Source organism: Barbus barbus, assembly GCF_936440315.1.
Source record: "Barbus barbus genome assembly, chromosome: 38".
NCBI classification, from domain to species: Eukaryota; Metazoa; Chordata; class Actinopteri; order Cypriniformes; family Cyprinidae; genus Barbus; species Barbus barbus.
The window spans coordinates 11,945,759-11,970,785 of NC_136716.1; the positions used below are offsets into that span (position 1 = coordinate 11,945,759).

At 37.5% G+C, this 25,027-nt stretch overlaps 3 protein-coding genes across 18 annotated transcripts; 1 reads left to right on the forward strand and 2 right to left on the reverse strand.

The window, feature by feature from the left end:
• On the forward strand, positions 1 to 16,063 carry LOC306857756 (transcription factor MafF-like). 4 transcript variants are annotated; one of them, XR_013783134.1, is made up of 5 exons: positions 15 to 231; positions 2,437 to 2,504; positions 3,539 to 4,012; positions 9,021 to 9,187; positions 16,027 to 16,063. XR_013783134.1 is itself a non-coding variant. In XM_079397886.1 (4 exons), exons 2-3 carry the CDS (start codon positions 2,469 to 2,471, stop codon positions 3,980 to 3,982), a joined length of 480 nt encoding a protein of 159 aa, XP_079254012.1. In that variant the 5' UTR covers positions 15 to 231; positions 2,437 to 2,468; the 3' UTR covers positions 3,983 to 4,012; positions 9,021 to 9,442. The 4 variants fall into 4 exon arrangements, 3 of the variants coding, with proteins under 3 accessions (XP_079254011.1, XP_079254012.1, XP_079254013.1); XM_079397886.1 differs by lacking the exon at positions 16,027 to 16,063 and having other exon boundaries at positions 9,021 to 9,442; XM_079397887.1 differs by lacking the exons at positions 9,021 to 9,187; positions 16,027 to 16,063 and adding an exon at positions 4,279 to 5,323.
• LOC306857709 (transmembrane protein 184B-like) lies at positions 5,386 to 14,489 on the reverse strand. Of its 9 annotated transcripts, none has more exons than XM_079397806.1 (11): positions 14,088 to 14,489; positions 12,764 to 12,985; positions 12,518 to 12,683; positions 10,114 to 10,204; positions 9,497 to 9,572; positions 9,310 to 9,401; positions 9,034 to 9,203; positions 8,446 to 8,640; positions 7,613 to 7,639; positions 7,180 to 7,436; positions 5,393 to 6,736 (listed from the first exon to the last, which is right to left on the reverse strand). In XM_079397806.1, exons 2-10 carry the CDS (start codon positions 12,929 to 12,931, stop codon positions 7,207 to 7,209), a joined length of 1,215 nt encoding a protein of 404 aa, XP_079253932.1. In that variant the 5' UTR covers positions 12,932 to 12,985; positions 14,088 to 14,489; the 3' UTR covers positions 5,393 to 6,736; positions 7,180 to 7,206. The 9 variants fall into 9 exon arrangements, with proteins under 9 accessions (XP_079253936.1, XP_079253931.1, XP_079253932.1 ...); XM_079397804.1 differs by lacking the exon at positions 7,613 to 7,639 and adding an exon at positions 13,142 to 13,230 and having other exon boundaries at positions 14,088 to 14,479; XM_079397803.1 differs by adding an exon at positions 13,142 to 13,230 and having other exon boundaries at positions 5,393 to 7,436; positions 14,088 to 14,420.
• Positions 15,342 to 24,875, reverse strand: LOC306857714 (casein kinase I-like). 5 transcript variants are annotated; one of them, XM_079397823.1, is made up of 12 exons: positions 24,798 to 24,875; positions 24,613 to 24,674; positions 22,742 to 22,838; positions 22,545 to 22,655; positions 22,310 to 22,458; positions 21,424 to 21,652; positions 21,160 to 21,330; positions 20,923 to 21,071; positions 20,632 to 20,830; positions 20,327 to 20,463; positions 20,176 to 20,245; positions 15,342 to 16,310 (listed from the first exon to the last, which is right to left on the reverse strand). In XM_079397823.1, the coding sequence occupies exons 3-11, from the start codon at positions 22,815 to 22,817 to the stop codon at positions 20,213 to 20,215; spliced, it is 1,254 nt and encodes a 417-aa protein (XP_079253949.1). In that variant the 5' UTR covers positions 22,818 to 22,838; positions 24,613 to 24,674; positions 24,798 to 24,875; the 3' UTR covers positions 15,342 to 16,310; positions 20,176 to 20,212. The 5 variants fall into 5 exon arrangements, with proteins under 5 accessions (XP_079253949.1, XP_079253947.1, XP_079253946.1 ...); XM_079397821.1 differs by lacking the exon at positions 24,613 to 24,674 and having other exon boundaries at positions 15,542 to 16,310; positions 24,798 to 24,863; XM_079397820.1 differs by having other exon boundaries at positions 15,659 to 16,310; positions 21,160 to 21,652; positions 24,798 to 24,850.
• Positions 24,876 to 25,027: the final 152 nt, after the last annotated feature.

Below are 25,027 nucleotides of genomic sequence, written 5' to 3' on the forward strand. Positions count from 1 at the left end.
ATTCTTAAAGACTTGAGTCATCGTGTGTGTGTTTTTTATGAATGAAAGGATCCAACCCGCGGATGGTGGACTGATTCCGGGAAAAAGGCGTATAGCTTTCTGGTCTAAACACAGGCCGTGCTGCGATAACGTATGTCAGTCGAAATACCGAACCAGCGGTGAGATTCGTGGACTGATCCGTATATCCAGCTTCGTGTGAAATCAGTAAAAAGGAGGAGAAATCAACACCAGGCAAGATTTTCTATTTTTTCTCCTTTCGATATTTGTTTACACTAAGGAAACGGAGCGGTGTTAGCAAACCCGCTGTAACGTTAACGTTACATGCACTCAGTGTTTGTTTTAACGTAATACCCACAACAGATATTGTTATGGTTTAGATTTTTATATTAACCTATCATTTAGAGCCGTATTTTATACATTTTTTATAGTATTAATCTTCATGAGCGCGAATTTGATCACGATGTTAGGTGTAGCAACAAGCTAACACGTAATAAGGAAATAGCTGCTTAGATGTTGTCGGTTCAGACAGTTAAATATATATATTTGTATTCAGCATAACTGTATGTATTATGTTTAGAAATACTCAAAACGTGTAAACATGCATGTTGTTTTCGACGAGAAACGACTAACTTAGTCAGCAAAACCTTGGTTTGGTTTGAACTAACGTTAGTAAGTTAGTATCTTACGTAATAAACGGGTTCTTACGTTGTTACGTTTATTGTGTTATATTCATAATTATAAGTTATGTTTGATTTTTTTATTTTTATTAAATTGTCGCTTTGTAAGTAACGCAATACTTAAGGACCATGCTGACTTCAAGACGTTTCGGGGGAAATGACAGCCTGTGTTGTTGTTGTTTACTAAATAGGGGTTTTATAAACTGTTTATGAGTGGGTGGTAATATTTGTTGTGACTAAGTAACTGGGAATTTCATAAATGATGTAAAACGCGAAATGTGAAAGGAAAGGAAAAGTAAGGAGCTGCTGTGAAGTCAGGAATGGAGGACTTGTGCTGAATCACTGTGACTCTGTGGAAAAGCTCAGTCGGTTATTTGAGGCAGCAGCTCGCGGATGATAGGCGCACTTCCCACGCATGACGGGAAACTCATGGTCAGCAGCGTTCACTTCTTCATCTGGACTTTGAGCAGTCATTATTCACTGTCAAGAAAAAAGTGCTTCCCTTTGGACACGGGAAGCCTAGATTTAGAAAAATGAAAACAAGAACTGGAGGTTTATTGCCTGTAAATGGTCTTAAAGATTGAGTGTACATGAGCTGATCTCACAAACCACATTATATATTTATATACACACAGTTCCTGTCTTCTCTCTTCCCTATTATGTGCTAAAATCTACCACCCAGCTATGAGGCCATACACCTGTTCATAGTAGTCAACCGATGTATTTTAATGTTTGATCCCCTGGTGACTAATATAACATTTATATTTTAACTATTTAAGGATTAATTTTAAAGGATCGAATCCGTAAAATAAACATATCAGAATCAGAATGAGCTTTATTGGCCAGGTATGTTTACACATACGTGGAATTTGTTGTAGTGACAGAAGCTCCACAGTGCAACAGAGAGACAGCAACAGGACAGGACACAGATAATAAAATAATAATATCCAAATAGGCAATGTACAAAGCAGCAAAAACACAATATATAATATAGACAATTACGTGTGCACAGGTCTGATATGTGCAAATTTGAAATGAAAAAACAAAAAAAAAGTATGTGGAGACTTGTCCATAAGAGGAAGCATGCTGGATGTGAGGGGTCCAGAGTGATTTTACCAGCCCTTTTGCTCACTTTGGATAAGTACAGTTCTTGGAGAGTGGGGAGGGTTGTACCAATGATTCACTCAGCAGTCCGGACTACCCTCCGTAGTCTTCTGAGGTCAGATTTGGTAGCTGAGCTCAACACATGTATGTGGAGATATATACTTCAGATGGCATTTGATTCTGTAATCCTATAGAATTTCAGAAATAAAGAAACTGCTAAAATCTATGCCGATGATTAAAAATGGCAACTATAGGCAGATATATCGGTCAATATCAAATCATCAACACGGCGCATCTCACATAGCATGTCGTTATTTCTGTTGTATAACATCATTCTGTTATTATGCCAGGGTGCTATGCCTTCTAGTCTAGTTCTATGTCACTTGGCAAAACATTTGAATTAAAGTGACAGAGCCCTCAAATGCAGGCAAACAGGGATAAACTTCATCATTTAAAATGTTAAGTCCATAATGTTTATTATGCTTTGACGATTTAATTAAATCAAGGCACTCAAAGAATTTGCAGTATTGTGAATATAGTTGTTTTGCGGAGTCAAGCAGACTAACAACCTTTAGCTGCTTTGACTATATTCACAATATAGTGTGACTTTATTCCATGTACATTTTCACTTAATCTGTTTATATGACATTTACAGGTTTCAGGGTTTCAGATACATAAATCCAGACAATGACTTCAGACGGCAGAGCAAGTAAAGCCCTGAAGGTAAAGATAATTTTAATGAAAACACTTGTGAATTTTGTCTCATTCTGCAAATATACTGTAAAAAATGCTAGTGTAAAACCTGTTAATTGGTTAACTGTAAGTTACTTACTATATACAATAAATGAGAAACTGTGAATGGAAACATCGCTTTAAGTGAGTGAGTGAAGTGACATACGGCCAAGTATGGTGACCCATACTCGGAATTCGTGCTCTGCATTTAACCCATCCAACGTGCACACACACAGCAGTGAACACACACACACTGTGAACACACACCCAGAGCAGTGGGCAGCCATTTATGCTGCGGCGCCCGGGGAGCAGTTGGGGGTTCGGTACCTTGCTCAAGGGCACCTCAGTCGTGGTATTGAGGGTGGAGAGAGCGCTGGACATTCACTCCCCCCACCTACAATCCCTGCCAGCCCGAGACTCGAACCCACAACCTTTGGATTACGAGTCCGACTCTCTAACCATTGGGCCATGACTTCCCTGTAAAATTACTACTTTATGTAATTTTACTGTAAAATACTGCCAAATTTATTGTATATTCACTGGTAAAAACTGAATTGCCACAATTTATGAAAAAAAAAAAAGATTCCCAGAAGTCACACTGTGACATCAACATTCTTATTATTCCTTTTTTCTCATTTGTGTTTAGTTAGTGTTTATTGTATTATTTTAGTCTTGCTACTCTCTCTGAACTTTTTATACACAGAGTATTGGTCAGATTTTATGGACAGGCCACTTATGATGAACTCCTGGTTCATCATGTGGTTTTCCATTTTACCATCTCTATTATTATGGTAGCTGTCAGCACATTTAGGTTAAAAGCATATTTTTGTATATTCACATTATAGCATTTAATTAAATGTGGTTGTAAACTGAAAACCACGCAGGCACCAATATTCCATCTGGTAATACCTGAAACATTTTTACTATATTTTTTGGGTGAATTTTCTGGCAACCATAGTTACCTTTTTTACAGTAAAAAAAAAAAGAATGTATTTTACAATGCAAATAATGTCCCATTATTTCAGGTGAAGAGGGAATGCGGGGAGAACGTCCCAGTGCTGAGCGACAGTGAGCTCATGTCGCTGTCGGTGCGCGAGCTCAACATGCACTTGCGCGGTTTGTCACGAGAGGAAGTGCAGAAGCTGAAGCAGAGGCGACGCACGTTGAAAAACCGCGGCTACGCGGCTAGCTGCCGGGTGAAGCGCGTGTCCCAGCGCGAGGCCCTGGAGCAGCAGAAGAAGGAGCTGCAGCGGGAGGTGGAGCGGCTGGGGGCCGAGAACGCAGGCATGCGGCGGGAGCTGGAAGGGCTGGGTGCCCGTCTCGCTGCCCTGCAGCGCTTCGCCAGAGGTCTGGAATCCGGAGGAGGCAGTCTGCTGGCCACCACACCCCGTCTGAACACAGCCTCCGTCATTACCATAGTGAAAACACCGCAGCAGGTGCACACCCCTAGAGAGCAAGGAGCATCCTAGGGCTCCACATGGATACGCAGACACACATAGGTACACAGTATGATCGCACAGACAGACAGACCATGTATACTCACATATACAGGAAGAAAAACAAGTACCAGATGGGAATTACAGATTCACTTACGTATATAAATGTCCAAGAATAATCTCAGTACCGTTGTTGTGGCCTCGAATATCATGACAAGTGTATACGTCTGCACTTATAAAGCTATTGCTAATGATAGCGTTAATGCTATTTACGCCCATTACTGTGCTTTCTGGATGGTGATACGTTTTTTTTTTTTTTTTTTTTAAAGTCCTAACAACTTGTCTTCATGTGGGACCATCAACATTTCAGAAGCTGGTTAGTTTTGCTGGATTATCTCCATGGTATTACCGAGTCAATGGACTAGAGAACGTGCAGATCTATTGATACATGCCATTTATATATTTTAATGTTTGTATAATAGACAAATGTTCAACAACAGACATGAAAGCTATTTTATTTGTGTTCGAACCCAGATGTTTGAAGGTAATTTGTGCTGTGATTGGTCTAAATACTACTTCTGATTGACTAGTTTGGGGCCATTGTTTGAATTATTGTGTGTTTTTGGTAATGTTTACTTGCTGTAATGAGTTAGTTTAGGAATGGTAAGGTATACAGCCTTATTACTTGTAATATGATTCAGTATGTGTGAGGGTCATATTTGTACTAATATTAGAGCGACTTGTTTGTAGTGGTATTTTTGTATTTAAAACCAAGACCATATATATTATTTGCTATTTATGATTAAGAACGTATCTGAATATTTTGGACAGCTGGAATATTAAACAATACCATTAGAGGGAAAAAAGATAGGAAAGGGGAATCTGAGGAAGATGTGAAAATGGGGAAGAGAGCAGCCAGAAGGAGAAGTGAGCACTTGTGGCTCACACAGGAAGGAAAAAAGGAGGATAAGAAAGTGACAGAAGGAAAGCGAAAGACAAAAGTGATATCACATGTACATCACATCAACCCGTGGTCGTCAGGATAACTTCCGACGACAAGCCGGGTTTACTCCAGTAAACGTAGGACGGGTGATACTGTATGATCAGGTAACGATCGGCCATGTTAAACGTGGATATCTCTGGTGATTTTTTTTTAAATTGTGTAGTTAGCAATGTCATCATCAGTACTGAGAATCTAACCTGGTAATATCATGCCCATGATACCTGTGCTACAGAACAATGTGCCGAATGTTTTGTAAGAGGGGAGAGCACAAAAAAAACAACTGATGTTTGTATTTATTATCTGTATTTTTCTATGGTAAATTCATTGTCTATTTTATATCATTTAATTGAAATAAATGTTGTATATATTGTATATAGAAATGTGTGTATTCACGGAGTAAAAAAACAAACAAAAAAAACCCCACTATTGCACAAACATATACAGACAAAATTCTTTATTGTTTCCTAGGCCAGAGCATCAAGAGAAAAAAATAGAAGCAAAATCTTTGACATAGTAATACATAATGCTCTGTTTAAAATAACATGACAGTACAAAGAACGTCTTAGTGTAACTTCAAAATATGTTTCCACAAAATATATATTTTAAACGCAACCATGCTTCCTATGTTACTTTAAACCACTCTCTGAATAATAACGTACAGAAATAGATTGCCAAAATATTCTAGGATATTCGGATTTCTCCTAAATATACAAAACTGCTTAGTGCAAGTTACAACAATGTCTATATTATTAAATGAAATCCTCCTCTTATAAAGAATACACTGCACAAATACTAACATAACTATAAGCAGGTACCATACATACTCGTACTTGGTTCCAGCTGCTTTGTGTTTATACTGGCCTCTATTGTACCAATAAAAGCGTAGGACAATTAATAAGTAACTCCAAAGATGCTATCTAACCAACCGCAAGCTTCAAGCTTGGTCATCGAGGGCCTAGTGCTATCAAAAGAGGTAAAGCGCAAATGGCAGATGCTTCTGAAGAATGTGAGAGACTTTGGTGTGGCTCTCAAAAGATCAATGATAACAGGCGTGTCCCATAAAGATAAAGGGTGCGAACTGAGAGATATGCCTCCCTCTACTGGGATATCTAGAAACAATACAGTACCTAATAAAAGGATAGCTCACCCAAAACTGAAAATTGTGTCATTTACTCACCCTCATGTTCTGTATGATTTACTTTCAGTAGAAAACGAAAGAAGGTATTTTGAAGTATGCCTTCATGTTTCTTTTTGTCCATAAAATGAAAAAGTTCAATGTTGATGACGTGTGTCTGTGTTTAGCAGAAGTTTTAGAATGCCAAGAAGGTGAATAAATGTTGATTTTTGGGTGAACTGTCCCTTTAAATTTTCAAATTGTATAAATTTCGCATTTCCATCAGACAGACAACAGAATACGGATAAACTGATGGTACTTGACTGTTCTTTCTCAATGAAAGTCTAACATACACTGAGAAGCGCAACCTAAATCTATAAACCGCTCGGCTAACCTAGATAGGTGCTTTTTCCTGCAGTGGTCCAGTACGGTCACACTTTTATGAAAGCTTGTGCAAATCTGCACCAGGCGAGTAATGCTCCAATTACAGCCTTATAATCCAGACTGCCTTAATCTGTAATCTTATCGTGGACCATCAACCACTCCCTGTCCCTTGATTCATCCATCAAAACAACAACGGCGTGTTTGAACAGTTGGTACTCTCTCTACCATCAAAGCGCTCTCTCCACTGCCGTACCCGCCCTTTAAATCACCAGGGAAGCTAGAAACACTGTTGAAACAGAAGCAAAAGGTGCACTTGAACTTGTAAATCAAAAATGGAACATTCCCACTGAACACGGGCGCTCCAATACACTGCTCTTTATAAATATGCTGGGATGTCCAAACACCCCCTATGTGAAACAAGCATAAAAAAAAAAAAACACATCGATTCAAAAATAGTCAGTCAAATTCAAAGTGTCAGACCCCTGGGTTTTCAAAATTTGGCTAAAAGTATAAATGAAAGTATTATTAAATTCTCTGTATAAACATCAACAGACAAAAGAGCATCAAGATTTTGTTTTTTAAGACAACTAAGCAAGTATAAGCAGCTTAATGTTAGCTTCTACTGCGCTAGAACATAACTACTTGCTTAAGATGGTCCTTTAATAACCTGTTCCTATGTTAACCTCATCATTACACTACTGCAGGAGTAAACGTTCCCTTACAAAGTACCTTTGCTCAGGACGACAGGAGAGAGAGTTAAAACTCATCATCGGAGCTTAGCAGCAGGGTTTTCTCATTGTCCCGGGCATTCATGCAACTGCGATTGCGGGATATGGGTGGTGCGGTGACCCCCTGCTCCAGGGTGGACTGCTGGGTGTACTGTTGGTAGGCTGGGGAGAAATTGTGGATGGCATCCTGAACCATGTCTCCAGGGTTCATTGTCTCCTTTAAGCTGCTGGAGATGCTCTTCATGGGGGCACAGCGACCTTGAGAAGAATGTAGAACTTAATTAGAGATGGATGATGGCATGAGAGAGGAGACGTTTTAGAGAAAGGAAAAACACTAGATTGACTTTTGGGTGAACTATCCCTTTAAGAGTCCACTGTCCCTACAGTTTCATTTAGAGAAGACATGTGGTTTAAGATCAGGAACTGTAGCCTACCGTACTGTCCATATGTAGGAACAGGGCCTTTAGAGTGCAGCATGAAAAGGAGAAACAAAGAAAAGATGGAAAGGGGTGGAAGGGTGGATGTGTTGCATGGGATGACCAAGAAAATTTGAAAGCAAGATGCGCAAAGATAAACAATAAAAAGCATTGAAAGAATAGATAAGAATAAATGGATTGAGGAATGAATGATTTACAGAATAAAAGCAGAAGAAGAAAAGAGAAAGTCAGCCATGACTTCTGAGCCATTATGATTGTGAGTGTTCTTGAAACTTCAATAAAACATGCCTCAATTAGGGAAAAAATAAGTAAGGGGTCAGTAAGTTTTTTTACTTTTTAAATAAACACTTTATTCAGCAAGGACGGATTAAATGAATCAAATTATATTAAAGCATTTATAATGTTAATACATTTCAAATAAATGTTCTACTCAAAAGATCCTGAAATAAAAAAAAAAATAAAAGTCCACAAAATATTAAGCAGCAAAACTGTTTTTAACAAATGATCATGTGACACTGAAGACTAGTGTAATGGCTGCTGAAAATTCAGTTTTGCCATCACAGAATTAAATTACTTCTGAAAATATATTAAAACAGAAAAGGGTTATTTTTTTAAATTGTAAAAATATTTCATAATATTACTGTTTTACTGTAATTTTTTTATCAAATAAATGCAGCCTTCTTTCAAAAACATTTTTAAAAAATCTTACCAACCCCAAACTTTTTAACTGTAGTGTAAACTACTTTTTAACAAAGTTTTACATATATTGGAGAAAAAAAAAAAAAAAAAAACATATGCCATTTGTTCACCAACAAAGGTATAAAGCTCACCAAGGGAATCCAGTCTTTTGTCCATGTAGACCTTGTAGGTAAATGCATGTCGCAGAGCCAAGGCAGCAAAGAACATCTCGATGCAAATGATGAAGTTCTGGTATCCAGCTGCAACGGTTCCCTCGCCGACAGAAACCTCGGGAGAGCTGATCTTAGGAATCGCACCACATTTCTCCAAGATGGCCAGCAGCATGCCTGAAAGACCAGCGAGATCACAGTTTACCAATAGCTTTAAATAGTAAAAAAAAAAAAAAAAATCAATATGAATCTGCATTCACAATTCACAATGCATTTCACAGAATATTCAAGAAAATTAGGACTTGGTTTTATCCATAAAGAACTGACATCACATACAGAAGCCAAAAACAATAATTGGGCAACATAAATGCCTACTGACCTCAACGAAAAAAAAAAAGAAATCTGAGGGGTGGTGGAGGTTGAGATGAAAATAATATGAATACATTTTTTCTTTTAGAATAATGTAGACTGATAAAATGTCCACTGTAAGATTCAGATCACCATTTCATGTAAAAAGGGTCAATTTTGATTTCATGTTGACTTTCATATTTCTTTAGGAGTAGATCTTACCTTGCCAGAAGGAGAGGAAGATGACTGATTTGACCATGAAGAACTTGAGCATGGGCCTGTAGGGGCTGAGGAGGTCTCGGGTGGCGAAGTAGAACAGGAAAAGAGCGTAGAGTGAGAGGCTGACGGAGATATTGTAAACGATGGTCACATACAGGTAACCACTAGCAACACTGTAGGATCAGAAACAATTCGAAAATCAAAAATTATGTTTTGAAACTTTGAATCTTGAGTATTAGGGAAAAAAACAGTCACAGACATCACATGAGAAGCACATACTTGAAGTCCCCATCACGGTATTTCCCAAAAGCCTGCAGGATGACTGTAACCATGGCCATCAGGGGTTTTACAACACAGAACTGTAAAGTGGCCTGTGAAATTAATTAATGAACAAGTTACTCAGAAAAACCTGAAAAAAAAAAAAAAAAAAAAAAAAGAGATTTCGGGAAGTGTTCAAGAAGCAAACCTGTTTGCAAAATCGAAGGAAGCCAATGGAGTAGGTCTTGCCCCAAAGACAACATGTTCCATATATACAGCTGGACCTGCAGCAAAACAAGAACAAGATTGGTTTCACTTTCACATAAATGTTAAGCTATTACTTAACTTAGGGTGTTTTTACACTTGTAGTTCAGTTATCCTTGTCCTTTTGATCCGAACCAACAAAGAAACTTATATATTCATTTTTAACAACTAACCTAAAGACACAAGACAAAATGCATAAACAATGCGGTCGCAACCTGATTGGTAATATATGTCATGAAAGTTGACCAAACATCCAAAACTGCTGTGTTCTAGGCTAAATGTGCTCGTTTTATGAATGTACATGCGGTATGTTTTATTAGCTGATAACTCACAAGAGTTTATAAAATATGTAAAGGAGTCAAAACAGCCACAGGAGTTTGAATGGCAACGTTCACACTTATTCAAATTAGCCACACTAACAGAGCAATCGAGCTCCTTTTAATCAAACCAAACCTGCCAAATGTAAAAACACCCTTAAACACACCTGCAGTCTCAAACATAAAGAGCAGCAGTGATTTGAGCCATGCATTAAGAAGTTAATAAGTGGAATATGACACTCACTCAATGGGTTTTCCTCTGATCTCAGCCATGATAGCGCTCTCTCCTCCAAGGTATTCATAACACAGGCTCAAGAAGTTATAGATCACAAATGCTGCAAAAAGATGGATTGAAGTAGTACTGAAATTATCTCTATTTTACATGGGAGATTCAAGTCTGGTGATAACTTTAGAGTCTTCTCGGAAAACATTATTTTTGGTAGTAAACCTCATACTGTGACACTGGAAGTCAAGCAGCACAGCAGACCTTTCTGACTAAATCCCATCATCATTGTTTCACCAAACGCCAACAAAAGACTTTTGCTAAACAATGCAGTAGTGGATGGCAAAACATCCCTCGTGATGGTCTGGCCATGCCACAAATAAAAGAATTACAGTACCAGAATCCTTCATCCTTTAACCACCATGTGCTTTTCTACACCAGAGATTATAGGACGCCCAATAAAATTTACACAGATTTTTAGCAGTCCTGTTATTTTTTTTACCATTCATTTTCTCCATTAGGATTTCAAAGACTTCTTCAATTAAGAGTTCTAAGATGAACCAAACATATGAAAGATGAATCACAAAATAAAGTTTGATTTGAAGTAATAAAGTACACCACCATTCAAAAGTTTGAAAGGTTTTTGAAATGCGTCTCTTATGGTCACCAAGGAGGAATTTATTTTATTAGAAATACAGTAAAAACAGTCAAATTGTAAAATATCATTGCCGTTTAAAAGTAACGGTTTTCTATTTGAATATAGCTTAAAATGTACTTTATTACTGTGTACAATTATTTTCAATAGAAATTACTTAGAAATTATACTACAACATTATAAGTGTATTTCTGTCAATTTTGATCAATTACCACATCCTGTCTGAATAAAAGTATACATTTCCTTCAAAAAGAAAAAAAGTCACATTTTATATCAAGTAGCCTTAGCTACTATGTACTTACATGTACTTATTGTGTTATATTGCATTGCAAATATTGAGGTGTTATATACGGGTAAGGTTAGAGACAGGTTTGGTGGTATGGGTAAGTTTTAGGGTGGGTTAAGATGTAAGGGATGGATCAACAGTGTAATTATAATGTAATTACAAAAATTACAGCTGTAATTACATGCAGGTATTTTTAAAAATATAAATGTAAAACATGCATGTATACAAATAGTGCATTGTATCAAATTATTAATTTAAATGCAAGTACATAGTACCATAGGCCACTTAATATAAAGTGGGACCAAAATTAATAACCTAACCAGTTACTGTTTTTTAATGTATAATAATTTATGTTGTTTTCATTATCAAGTGTGGATCAAATTCACAAAAGTACTGCTATGAAGCATTCCTGTTATAATCTAAAATCTGTATCTTTATGTAGAAAATGAATGGGATTTTTACTTCCAGAACCTAATTGTTGCGCACTATTAAATCACGCAAAACAGTTTGAAACTTGGTTGTGAGACTCCAGTTGATAATTCCAAAGACCTGCTCTTATGAAGCAACTGAACTGTGCCAATATTCACAGCATCCCCTGTGGGTGTGAATTTGTCCTTTTCCCTTGCTCTTGTGACAGTGGAGGTTGGAGCTCAGCTCTATATATAGCATGTGCATCCTGCAGCCACAGCTGCTCTTCACTGTTTGCTGCTGCTGAGTCGGAAGACATACAGCAGTGCAGCTGAAGGTCTAGTTAGTGTGAATGAGAGTTTACCAAACCTTGCACCCTTGCCTTACACCCAATTAAGAGAAATCAAAACGATCCAAACACATATTCGTGAATGAAACATTGTATCACTTGCTCTTTACAACCAAGCAAGAACTGAAATGAATGAATCATTAAAAAAACCTACCGATTTGAATATTGCTATGGCACAGTGCCAGTGTTATTTCAGCAACCCTGAAATACTATTATAGTGTTGTTAATATTTTGAATTCGATCTTATTTTTATATTTTTCTGTTCTTATTTTAATTTGAGTTTAGTACAGATTTAGTAATAGTGTTGTGCGTTTGACATTTTTATTAGTTTTCTATATGGTTTAGTTTATTTAGTTATTTTAGTACTTACAAAAATTTGAAATTTTGCATTGGCATGGCAACTAGCCAAAATAAAATTCAGTTTAAAATGTAGTTACAATTTAATTTGAGGTTTTTAAATTATTTCATTTAATGTTTAAGTAACGAAAACTTTTTTAGTTTTAGTCAACAATAACAACCCTGCACTGTACTAGTCTGGTGTCAAACGAGCACCTGGTTCATTAGTTTATCCATGTGCATCCACTCCACTGATGTGCGATAAACACGGTTACTACGCAACAATCGCTTCTGGAAATCCCAGCTGACTACACATCCAGTGGGCCGCTCAGGCCGCAAAGGTGTCGTGTTTAAAGCTCCATGCGCAAAAATAGCTGAAAAGAAGGCCTACCCTCATAGCAATCCCTGACAGTGTCGAAGTACACATAGTACTGGTCGTTGGTAAAGAAGAGAAGGCTGAGCCAGGAGTCAAAGGCGTAGATGGGTACGATGAAAAGGATGCGCGCTATGTGCCTCTGCTCCTTGGGAGAGCTGTAGTAACGCAAATGCATGTAGATCTGCAAAAAATAAAAATAATAAAAATCACAAACACGTTGAGTTTTGATTCTCAGGTCCAGCTGGTTAAGGTGTTGTTTACCTGGTGGCTGGTGAGTAGAAGTGCCGTCCACACAAAAAAGCCCGACACTGACTGGGCTGTGGTTGTCATGAGGAAAATGGGCTGCTCTGGAGTGAGCAGAGGAGCTTCTGGTAACCAGGAGGTGTTGGGCCCAGTAGGGGCCATTGTGGCTAGTGAACCAGGAGCCATCCTGACAACTTCCTCCCCAAAATGATCAGACAATGGCACGTCACGTCTCAAAAGCTGTGGTGATAGAGATTGGGATGTTAAAATCAGTGGGAATCAAAGATGCTGAAGAAGGGTGTAAAGTAGAAAAATTATGTACTGGAATAATATTTAATTAAAAAATGCCGTGAAAATTAATAAAAAAAAACAGTAGGGTGGGGACTTGGTTCTAACCATCGTTTGTTGGTTGGTTGGATGGAGGCTAATCAGAATGTGAACTTGGTCAACTGGAAGAAGTCTGGTATGCGTCACTAGAGAGAAGTCTATGGTTTCAATGGAAGATTGAATTATAATATTTTTATTACAAATTACAAGGTCAACTTTTCATGAAACATATTGGCTTTATGGTGAACGATTCATCTATAAAGCCAATAATATACATTAGGGAATAGATAGGGTGAATTTTCATTTCATGCTTTAATGAAATGGCATGAAAATGATCTACCAATTTCCTATAATGATTTCCACTGTATGAAAACTAGTTGCACATCGGTTTCAGAATAACCTCTAAAATACTTAATTAAAAAGTGTGGCAGTATTCAGACATGAAAAATGGTTCCACCACAATAAATTAGCACTTACTGTAACTTAAAACAGGTCAAGGACAAATTAGATTTGCAGAAAGTGGGTTTATTTTTTGTATTTACAAAGTATGATGAAGAACAGGAAATTGTGTTTATCCATGTGTGCGTATGTGTGTCACACATCTTAGTAAATGTGGCCAACTTAAGGCTAACTTCATGATTTTTTGATCGGATACTTATTGTTTTGTCATATTTACTCACTCTAATATTGTTCAAACCTGTATGGCGCTCTCTGGAACACAAAAGTAGATATTATGATATTCTGAGTCGATCGTGTTCATTGAAGAAAAGACACTAATGAAAGTCAACAATGACTGGTGAGGGGGAAAAAGTCTGCAAACACGTTTGAATCAACATGGGGGTGATTTTAATTATTGGGTAAACCGTAAATCATGTCGAATGCATTCAGAGTTTACCTTTTGTGTTAAACGTTGACCTTATTTGGAAGAGCATCATACATTTAGTTGATTGAATTGAAGTTCGCCCTAAAATTAGTAAAGAAAAGTATCTACAAACTAGAAAAACTTACAACTTACCAATAAATAAACGCAGCTTTAAAACCACTCGCCGTGCACAAAGGAAAACAAATGAGAAGCAATTCGGCCTTAATTCTTCAAAGCCATCGCTGCTGCCCGTCATCCATGTTTATATTCCAGCGCCGTTGATCTCTGCTGGAAAATCTGCGCTCAGTCCTTTTATATTTGTTCCCATGTAGTAATTCACCACGTCTCTGAACAGTTTACAGTGTATTCACGACTGTTCTAAAGTATTTTATCTACAATCTTCGTTGGATCGCCGTTAAAAGGCAGTTCATTCCCTCCCAACTCCTCTTGGCTGTTCAATAAAAATCTCTTGCGGATTAGTTTAACGGATAATAGTGGAAAGCGGCTGTGAAGTCTGCTACAACAACATGCGGTCTTTTTATTCTAAAATGGACTGTAGCTTTAGAAACTTCAAAATAAAAGTCATTGCTCAGTGACGTAATTTTTTACAGTAAATAATACGTTTTTAAGAATAATGCCAGGGCTCGATCCTGCAGAGTTTAGCTCCAATTTACCTCAACACACCTGCATGGAAGCTTCTAGTATGCCAATTAAGAGCTTGATTAGCTGCTTCAGGTGTGTTTAATTAGGGTTGGAACTTGGAGCTAAACTCTGCAGGACACCGGCCCTCCAGGACCGAGTTTGGACAGCCCTGAATTATGCAATACTGAACGTCGTTTGCTGATTTTACAGATAAATAAAAATAAATACTTCGTATTGTTTAATAAATAGGATTTACTCATTTAATCCAAATTTATTCCCAAGTTAATGAGCTCATGTGGATAAAACATGCATATATATGTTTTCGTTTTTAAATATGTGACCCTGGACCACAAAACCAATTTCTACATCATCTGAGAGCTGAATAAATAATATTTCCATTGATGTATGGTTTGTTAGGATAGCACAACTATTTGAAAATCTGGAATCTGAGGGTGCAAGAAAATCAAAATACCTTTAAAGTTGTCCAAATTTAGTTCTTAGCAATGCATATTATTAATCAAAAATGAATTTTTAATATATTTAGGGTAGGGAATTTATTAAATATCTTCATGGAACATGATCTTTACTTAAAATCCTAATGATTTTTGGCATAAAAGACAAATCTGTCATTTTGACCCATGCATTGTATTGTTGGCTATTTCTACAAATATACCCGTGCTACTTATGACTGGTTTTATGTTCCAGGGTCACATATAGTTTTATAATGTGAATCAATTCTGTTACTTATTCAGAATGTGTCTGTTTCGCCACTTTTCACCCGTTTATATACATATAAAGTGTTACATATCACTTCTTTTTTTTTACAATGTTTACATGTATTTTGATCTTGTTTTATAAGACAACCAACACAATTTTAATAATCCATTAATAATCCTTTCAGAGTGGTAAACTGGAATTAAACAGCTCTACTTTTACACCAGCTCTTTAAAAAAGTAAAATAAGTTCAACAAGTTTCAGCAAGCTGAAACTTTTGATATGTGTGTTTATTTATAAATGAGGTTGTCATGGCTAATGTCAATGTAGGAGTTTTCATATCAAATTACACCACATTGTTCAGCTGTGTAATTGTAAGAGTGGAATTCAGGTTTTTAATGCTCAAATTGATCTTTAGGTTAGTTCACTACAGCTCATATTTAAATCAATATCTCCAACCATTCAAATGTCATCTGTTCAATGTACAATCTTGACACATCCAGTAAGTGATGTCTACAGCTCAAACACCAGTTTAACTGGAAACAACATTCTTGGAAATTCTTAACTTTTGCATATTTAAGACTTAACATGGAAAAGTTGGTTCCACAAAACCGCAAACATCAGTAAGGTGTCAACATACAACACTTTTTGTGCAAGGGATACATTTGTTACACTCTATCAATATTAATTTTTAACTTTACAGTCCAACAAGTCCTTTTTTTCCCTGGCATTTCAGACAAAACAGAACAACCAGAACCTTCATCAGGTCGCAGGTAAAAATTCCCTTTTCCACATCCACCGTTTGAGTCTTGTGATCCTCATTAAACTATCCACTGTCCACATGCGTCTATCTTCGATGTCTCATTCCAACAGCAACAACCTGAAGTGCGTGAGGACGGGGGAGCACTTTGTCCATTACAAAAATGTGGTTCCTTTCTTTCTGCTTCTTGCCTCTGTCACACTCCCGTTTTACATAGAAAGATGAATATAAATGCTTTAGGGGAGTAGTCTGTTGTAACCCTGCAAAATGAAATAAATGTAAATACACTTTAGCAGTTAATTAGAATTTTTTTATGGTTTTTGAAAGAGGCCTATTTATCTGATCAAAAATACAGTAATATTGTGAAATATAATTTAAAATAACTTTTCTGTTTGATATATTATAAAATGTAATTTATTCCTGGCAAAGCATAATTTTCACTAACCATTACTCTAGTCTTCAGTGTCACATGATCCTTCAGAAATTCCTATTCTAATGCTGATTTGGTGCTCAAGAAACATTTCTTATTATTATCAATGTTGAGGATCGTTGTGCTTCTTAATATTTTGTGGAAACTGTGATTTTGATATCAGAACAGAATTTGAAACAAATCTTTTTTAACATTATAAATGTCTTTACTGTCACTTTTGATCAATTTAATGCATCCTTACTGAATGTTTAAGGAATTATTCATTCATAAATATCCCAGTTTTTAGGGGGTTGTATCACTTCCCATTTCACAACCTGAACTAACCATACCTAGCTCTAACCTTACCATCATATATTAGACATACTGAACTTAACAAACAATATGAGGATCTGCAGGTGTCCTCTCTCTGATGTCATTTCCTGTTTTTCCCGCAGGTTTCTGCATATTGGTTGCACCATATCACTTTAATCTGGTAGGGTGATTCTGTAATTGCAGGTACATTTGGTGTCTAAAAGGGGTCGGTCTTGGGTCCGCTTTTATTTATCATTTATATTCTACCTCTTGGTCGTATTTTTCGCTCTTATGATATTAATTTTAATTTCCACATTGACGACACACAAGTGTATATTTCTACAAGACCTAATGTTTCTTATCCTCCTCCTGACCTCACAATGTTTGCAGGATGTTAATATTTGGATGACTAATAATTTTTTAAAGTTAAATACTAACAAAACAGAAGCCCTTCTTGTGGGTTCTAGATCTGTTTTATCTAAAACTCAATCCTTTACTTTATTTATTGATAATTGCCCAGACAATTTTTCTACCCAGGTGAAAAGCCTTGGGGTTATATTCGATGGTTTGCTTTCGTTTGGTTCTCATATTAATATTTCAAGTTCTGCATTTTTCATTTACGCAACATTGCTAGACTTCATTATTCACTTTCTCAAGATAGTACTGAAGTGCTTATCCGTGCATTGGTTACATCTCGGATTGATTATTGCAATTCTCTTTTAGTTGGCATTCCTGAAAAGCAATTTCATCGATTACAGTTCATCCAGAATTCAGCAGCTAGGATAGTTACTAACTCGCGTACTTTTGACCATATATCTCCAATTCTTCTTCAGCTGCATTGGCTTCCTGTTCGTTATCGTGCTCATTATAAAATTTTATTTCTTACATACAAAGCTCTTCATAATTTGGCACCTCATTATCTTTCAGATCTTGTCCATTTGTATACTCCTTTGCGCTCTTTCAGATCATCTTCTGCAGACTTATTGTCTGTTCCAAAGTTCAAGATGAGTTCCTTTGGTGGTAGGGCTTTTAGTTGTGCAGCGCCAAAGTTATGGAACTCTTTACCGTTGCACATTTGCCAGCTGGACTCAATTTCCCATTTTAAAGTTCAGATAAAAACGTATTTGTTTAGAATAGCTTTTAATGATTTGCTTGTTTAATGTGTTAAATGTTATAATGCTTGTGTTTTATGTTTTGTATTTCACTGTACGGTGTCTTTGAGTGTCTGTAAAGGCGCCTATAAATAAAATGTATTATTATTATTAATTTGGACAACAAGAAATCATGATTTTCAGCTATATAAGATTATATTTTTACATAAAATATTATACTGTTATGGACTGTAACACCCTGTAATCCATGACAATGAGTAACAAATTATTAAAATAATTACAAATATAACTACTTGAAGAAAGCAGATAATAATAATAACTTTGGACATCAAATGAACCTGCAATTATATAATCACCTGGTGGACAGGCTTATATATATATATATATATATATATATATATATACAGTATATATACAGTGCCCTCCAAAAGTATTGGAACAGTAAGGCCAATTCCTTTATTTTAGCTGTAGACTGAAAACATTTGGGTTTGACATCAAAAGATGAATATGAGATGAGAGATTATCAGATCCAGATGAAAATACCTGTAAATAAAAGCTGAAATGTTACACAACTTAGAAGATAGCACCTTTTGTTTGAACCCACCCATTTTTCATGTTACCAAAAGTATTCCAACCCTAATATCAAAGTGAAAAAGACTTAATATTTAGTTGCAAATCCTTTGCCTTCAATAACTGCATCAAGCCTGTGACCCATTGACATCACCAAACTTCTGTATTCTTCTTTTGTGATGCTTTTCCAGGCTTTCACCGCAGCCTCTTTTAGTTTTGGGGGGTTACTCCCTTCAGTCTCTTCTTTAGCAGGTAAAATGCATATTCTACAGGGTTTAAGTGTGGAGATTGACTTGGCCAGTCTAAAACCTTCCACTTCTTGCCCCTGATGAACTCCTTTGTTGTTTTGGGTCATTATCTTGCTGCATGATGAAGGATCTCCCAATCAGTTTGGTTGCATCTTTCTGTAAATTGTCAGACAAAATATTTCTGTAGACTTCTGAGTTAATTTTGCTGCTGCCATCATGTGTTACAACATTAATGAAGATTAATGAGCCTGTCCCAGAAGAAGTGATGAAAGCCCAAGCCATTACATTACTTGTGTAATGTGTACTATAATGTACACCTGTGTACACTGTGTTTCAGATGAGCTTGTATGTTTGGGATCATGAGCAGATCCTTTCTTTCCTCAAACTTTAGCCTTTCCATCACTTTGATCCATAAAATCAAAATCAGTCCATAAAACCTTGTCCCAGAATTTTTGAGGCTCGTCTCCTATTCTTCTTGCTAATGAGTGGTTTGCATCTTCTGGTGTAGCCTCCGTACTTTTGTTCATGAAGTCTTCTGCGAACAGTAGATTGTGATACCTTCCCTCCTGCCCTCTGGAAGTTGTTGCTGATGTCACTAACAGTTGTTTTAGGGTCTTTCTTTACAGCGGTCACAATGTTTCTGTCATCAACTGCAGATGTTTTCCTTGATCTACCCGTTTGATGTGTGTTACTTAGTACACCAGTGGTTTCTTTCTTCCTCAGGAGATTCCAAATGGTTGTACTTGCTATTGCCAGTGTTTGTGCAATGGTTTGATTGATTTTTCATCTTCTCTCAGCTTCACAATTGCTTGTTTTTCACCCATAGACACCTCTCTGGTTTTCATGTTGGTTACACGTCTAACTAACTATAAATGCAGTCTGCACGGATCTGAAACTGAGCACAGATATTCAGTGCTATGTATTGTTTGAATAATCAATTAATAGGACACACCAGGGCAACAAAACACACCTGTCAGTCACATGTTCCAATACTTTTGATAACATGACAAATGGGTGGGTTCAAACAAAAGGTGCTATCTTCTAAGTTGTGTATCAGATCCAGATGAAAATACCTGTAAATAAAAGCTGAAATGTTAATTGGCCTTACTGTTCCAATACTTTTGGAAGGCACTGTATATATATATATATATATATATATATATATATATATATTTCTATCATTATATTATAACTGCTTTACTGCTATTTCCTAAGAAATAATAAGAGATTATGCCATAACACTTTTTACCTTTTTTCTTTATTATTAAATCAGGACAGATGTATCTCTCTGACATTTCTGATTTCCTAACCCAAAAAAATATTCAAATGAATTTTAAAGTGCAATTTTTAAAATTAAAAACATGCTCATCATAGAAGAGGTGTATTGCGTTTATGAAAAGTCATTATGTGTATGAATTGCATTTCAATGCATTTTTGGATAAATGAAAAAATCCAGACAAAGAAAATCACCAACCTCCTAAAAACAGTAAATGACAGAGAACTTGCAGAGCTCATTTCCCCATGTGTTCGAATGGAACGCTGACCTGTGTGAGAGAGACAGAGACAGGTCAGAACAAAAACAAATATTAGGGAATTAAGCAAAGAACCAGTGCGTGAACGGAAACCTGTGGGGGAGTGATGCGGATCTGATCATGACGGAGAGGGAGGTCAGGGGAGGCACTGGCAGGAGCGCCACGGTGCAGCCGTAAACACACTCTCCTTTCCCGCTCAGCTCCTCGGCCTGCTCTTGGAGATGCGTTCCCTGAGAGACAAAACACCAGGTAAGTTTTAAGAGCTGATTTTAATAACCAACAGCGCAGAAGGTCAGGCCGATGCAGTTTCATAAGGAAGAGAAACCACAAACTTCAAAAATAACCTGCTCATAAATAGAACAGACAACAATAACACCTCCGGTCATCCTCAGACTCACCAGACTGTGGCACACGGGAGGCAGGTGTTGAGCTGGCAGGGTCTGGGCCGTTGCGGACCCTGTTAGGGGCCGGGAGGTTGGGACCAGAGGGCAAAGCACGAGCCGCAGAACCCGGCGGTCCGCCTCCGGTCCTCTCATCCCTCTCCTCTCCCTCTCCCCTCTGCTCCTTCTCTTTATCTTCTGCTGTCCTGCTGGAGCCCTGACACAGTCAGAAAAACCCACAAGGTGAGCAATATAATGCACATTTGAACTGCACCGCAAAAAATAATGCAAAATGTTTAAAGAACATACAAATTTCAGCATGTTCCAGTCAAACACATAGTCGTATGAAAATCCCTGTCTGTGGAAAAGATTCCTGAACAGCTGTCTCAGGTACGAGTAGTCAGGTTTGTCATCAAACCGGAGAGAGCGGCAGATGTTCATGTAGGTTGAAAATTCAGCTAGAGATGTATTAAAAAAAGAGAACAGAGTTAAATGAGAAATTTAACTTTATATGATTTTCCAGCTGTTCAAATCGCATCTACTCACATGGATAGCCCTTGCAAAGAACCTCAATGGGGGTTGACATCTTTTTCTCACTGATTCGCTCATACTTTTGTCTTTTAGTAGCTGCTTTGAGGCCTTGCCAGGGCAGAGAACCCAAGTTAAAGTACATAAGAACATAGCCAAGGGACTCGAGATCATCCCGACGAGATTGCTCTGTGGAAACAGAAGGTAAATATAGAATAACCCAAAATAAAGAGTCCATTTTTATCAACAGAATGCATTTCAGGGGCCCTCTGGTGCCCTTACCAATGCCCAAATGAGTGTTAATGGAGGCATAGCGGGCAGTCCCAGTCAAGTTCTTGTTCTCACGATACGGGATGTGCTGATGTGTGCGGGCGTCACGATACTTTTTGGCTAAGCCGAAGTCTATGATGTAGACCAAGTTTCCCTTCTTGCCAAGACCCATCAGGAAATTATCAGGTTTAATGTCTCTGTGAATGAAGTTCTTGGAGTGGATGTACTCAATTCTGCTGATCTGAAAAAAATCAACATGAAACTAATTGAAAACAATTGTCCCTATGTATAAAATCTTTATCTATTTATATCTTTATCTTTATGTATTTTAATTTATGATTCCATTTTTTCTAGGCTAAAATAATGTTTTAGCACTACAATTTAGGATGTTTTATGTAGTTTTCATTCCCTAAAATTACAAAAATTAAGCAAAAGGCTAGATTCTGCAGCAAGGCATTCAAATAATCAACTAGATTTTTAGATCAAAATTTTGTATATATAAATTTCATAATTAATTTTAATATGGTATAAACTGAGAATTTATGACCCTAGAGCATTAAAGGTAGCTGCCATAGCACTGCTATTCAGTTGCTATGGTATTCTAAGTGGTTTTAAGCATATTGCTATGCGGTTGCTAGGGTGTTCTGGGTCTTTATGCTATTCCGATCCCTAGATACTGCTCAGGTCCCTCTTTCATTATAAATCTATATCGATTTTTGCCCTTTTCTCCACCAAGTCTTGACACATACAAAAGTGACAGAATGCTTCCTTCAAAGTGTCACATCTATAGAAAAACAGTGCAGGGTGAGGGTTTGTGCAAATAACTATCCCTACGTATGAGTGATAATACTATTTTTTTCCCTTTAAGATCTTGTTTATATATTTTCAATGCAATTACCATCTGGTCTGCCAAGAGTAGGACAGTTTTAAGTGTGAATTTCCTTGAGCAGAAGTTGAACAGATCTTCCAAGCTTGGACCCAGGAGCTCCATCACCATGACATTGTAGTCCCCTTCAGCACCACACCATTTGATCGAGGGAATACCCACTAAGGTTGAAAGGAGATTGAAGAGCCATGTCTAGAAGGCCATCCACAGCATTAAAAATAAAAAATGAAAGGAAATCAGTTCTCACCTCCACCTTGCATCATCTTATAGAACTTGCTCTCAATATGTAACTGTGGATGTTTAGTCTTCACACTCTCCAGTTTAATGGCTACCTCCTCTCCTGACGTGATGTTTGCACCTGGAAGATTTTATTTTTACAACATCAGGACACCACACTTGAAATCTACATAAGTAGCCAATTTGTGTAAATAATATACTTTTTACCCAAGTAAATGTCACCAAAGGAGCCACTTCCAATCTTTCGCCCAAGACGGTATTTACTCCCAACACGCAACTCCATGATTCCTCCCCTAAAAGCAGCCTTGGAGTCATACAAGTACAAAATGTTAGTATGATGTAGATCAAACACATTACAGGTACATCTCAAAAAATTAGAATATCGTGAAAAAGTACATTTTTTCTTGTAACTTATTTCAAAAAGTGAGACTTTCATGTATTTTAGAATCATTACATGTAAAGGTGCACAAGCAACAGGGATGACTGCAAGCTTGAGAATACTGTCAAGGAAAGCTGATTCAAACACTTGGGAGAGCTTCACAAGGAGTGGACTGAAGCTGGAGTCAGTGCATCAAGAGTCACCACGCTCAGACGTCTTCAGGAAAAGGGCTACCAAGCCACTTCTGAACCAGAAACATCGTCAGAAGCGTCTTACCTGGGCTGTGGAGAAAAAGAACTGGACTGTTGCTCAGTGGTCCAATGTCCTCTTTTCAGATGAAAGTAAATTTTGCATTTCATTTGGAAATCAAGGTCCCAGAGTCTGGAGGAAGAGTGGAGAGGCACAGAATCCATGTTGGTTGAAGTCCAGTGTGAAGTTTCCACAGTCAGTGATGATTTGGGCTGCCATGTCATCTGCTGGTGTTGGTCCACTGTGTTTTCTGAAGTCCACAGTCAACACAGCCATCTACCAGGAAATTTTAGAGCACTTCATGCTTCCTTCTGCTGACGAGCTCTATGGAGATGCTGATTTCATTTTCCAGCAGGACTTAGCACCTGCCCACACTGCCAAAAGTACCAAAAGCTGGTTCAATAACTATGGTGTTACTGTGCTTGATTGGCCAGCAAACTCGCCTGACCTGAACCCCATAGAGAATCTATGAGGTATTGTCAAGAGGAAGATGAGAGACACCAGACTTAACAATGCAGATGACCTGAAGGCCGCTATCAAATCAACCTGGGCTTCCATTACACCTGAGCAGTGCCACAGGCTGATTGCCTCCATGCCAGGCCGCATTGATGCAGTAATTCATGCAAAAGGAGGCCCAACCAAGTATTGAGTGCATAGAAATGAACATACATTTCAGACGCCTGAGATTTCTGTTTAAAATATTTGTTTTTTTATTGATCTTATGCAATATTCAAATTTTCTGAGACAGAATTGAGGGTTTTCATTATCTGTAAGCCATAATCATCAAAATTTCAAGAAATAAAGGCTTGAAATATTTCACTCTATGTGTAATGAATTTATATAATATATGGGTTTCACTTTCTGAAATGAGTGACAAAAAATATTGACCTTTTTCACGATATTCTAATTTTTTGAGATGTACCTGTAGTCTAAAACAATTACAGATCTGCATTTCAGCACACAGCAGATGTAAACAGGATGCTCACTCCAGCATTCCTTCCATGATTCTCACCAGCTCAGATTTAATTCACATTTCAGACAAAAAAAAGGCTGCAAACGCAGTCAGCACTGGCAGTCATGCATCTAACATCTGAGTCATGTGACCCGAACACAGTTGCTGTTCAATTCCTACGAACTTGCAACGAACAGGTTAATATTTAATCTTACCATCGCTGATTATCAATGTGCAAACTACAAGCGTTAAAATGAGAAATCTATTGAAAATGACCCAGTTTAGTCTGTGTTTTATGGCGTTTGCATAATTAAACACACAAGACGTATCTGTCTTCAGCGATTTTCAGCCAATTTTATAGCAGCCGCACCCAAGACCATGTTGATTCCGAGATTTCACAAACTGTCCATACTGCTGACATTTACATTAAATCAGGACAGCTAAACGAATCCTAAAGACTCATGTCCTGATATGACAAAGCAGGAACATCTTTCTTACCTAACGTGAGGTTGGTGGAAAAGTGAGGCTAGTCGATAGGCTTGCGCTCGTAAGACAGGACCCTGGACAGCGAAGAGTGTAAGCGTAATTTTAAACGTCTCATCACAAATGTAATTCCAACCACTGCTTTCCTCCTCAGATTTTTAAATCCTTGATTTCATATCTCAGCGCATGGATTGACCTACTTGCATTAGCAGGCTAGCGAGCAGCAGCCTCCCTTGTTTGTATCCCAGCGCACTTCTCACAGAAATGATGTCATTCACAAACTAGCGGAAGGACCCGGATCACTTCAAGGGGCCGCGCGCTTGACGTGCGTACGCAGCATCTCTTCCATCCACACGCGACGAACTACAACAACGCTCTTTTTTAATCAGCGAAACTATATTATTTTCTATATTATTCTGATTAAAAAAAC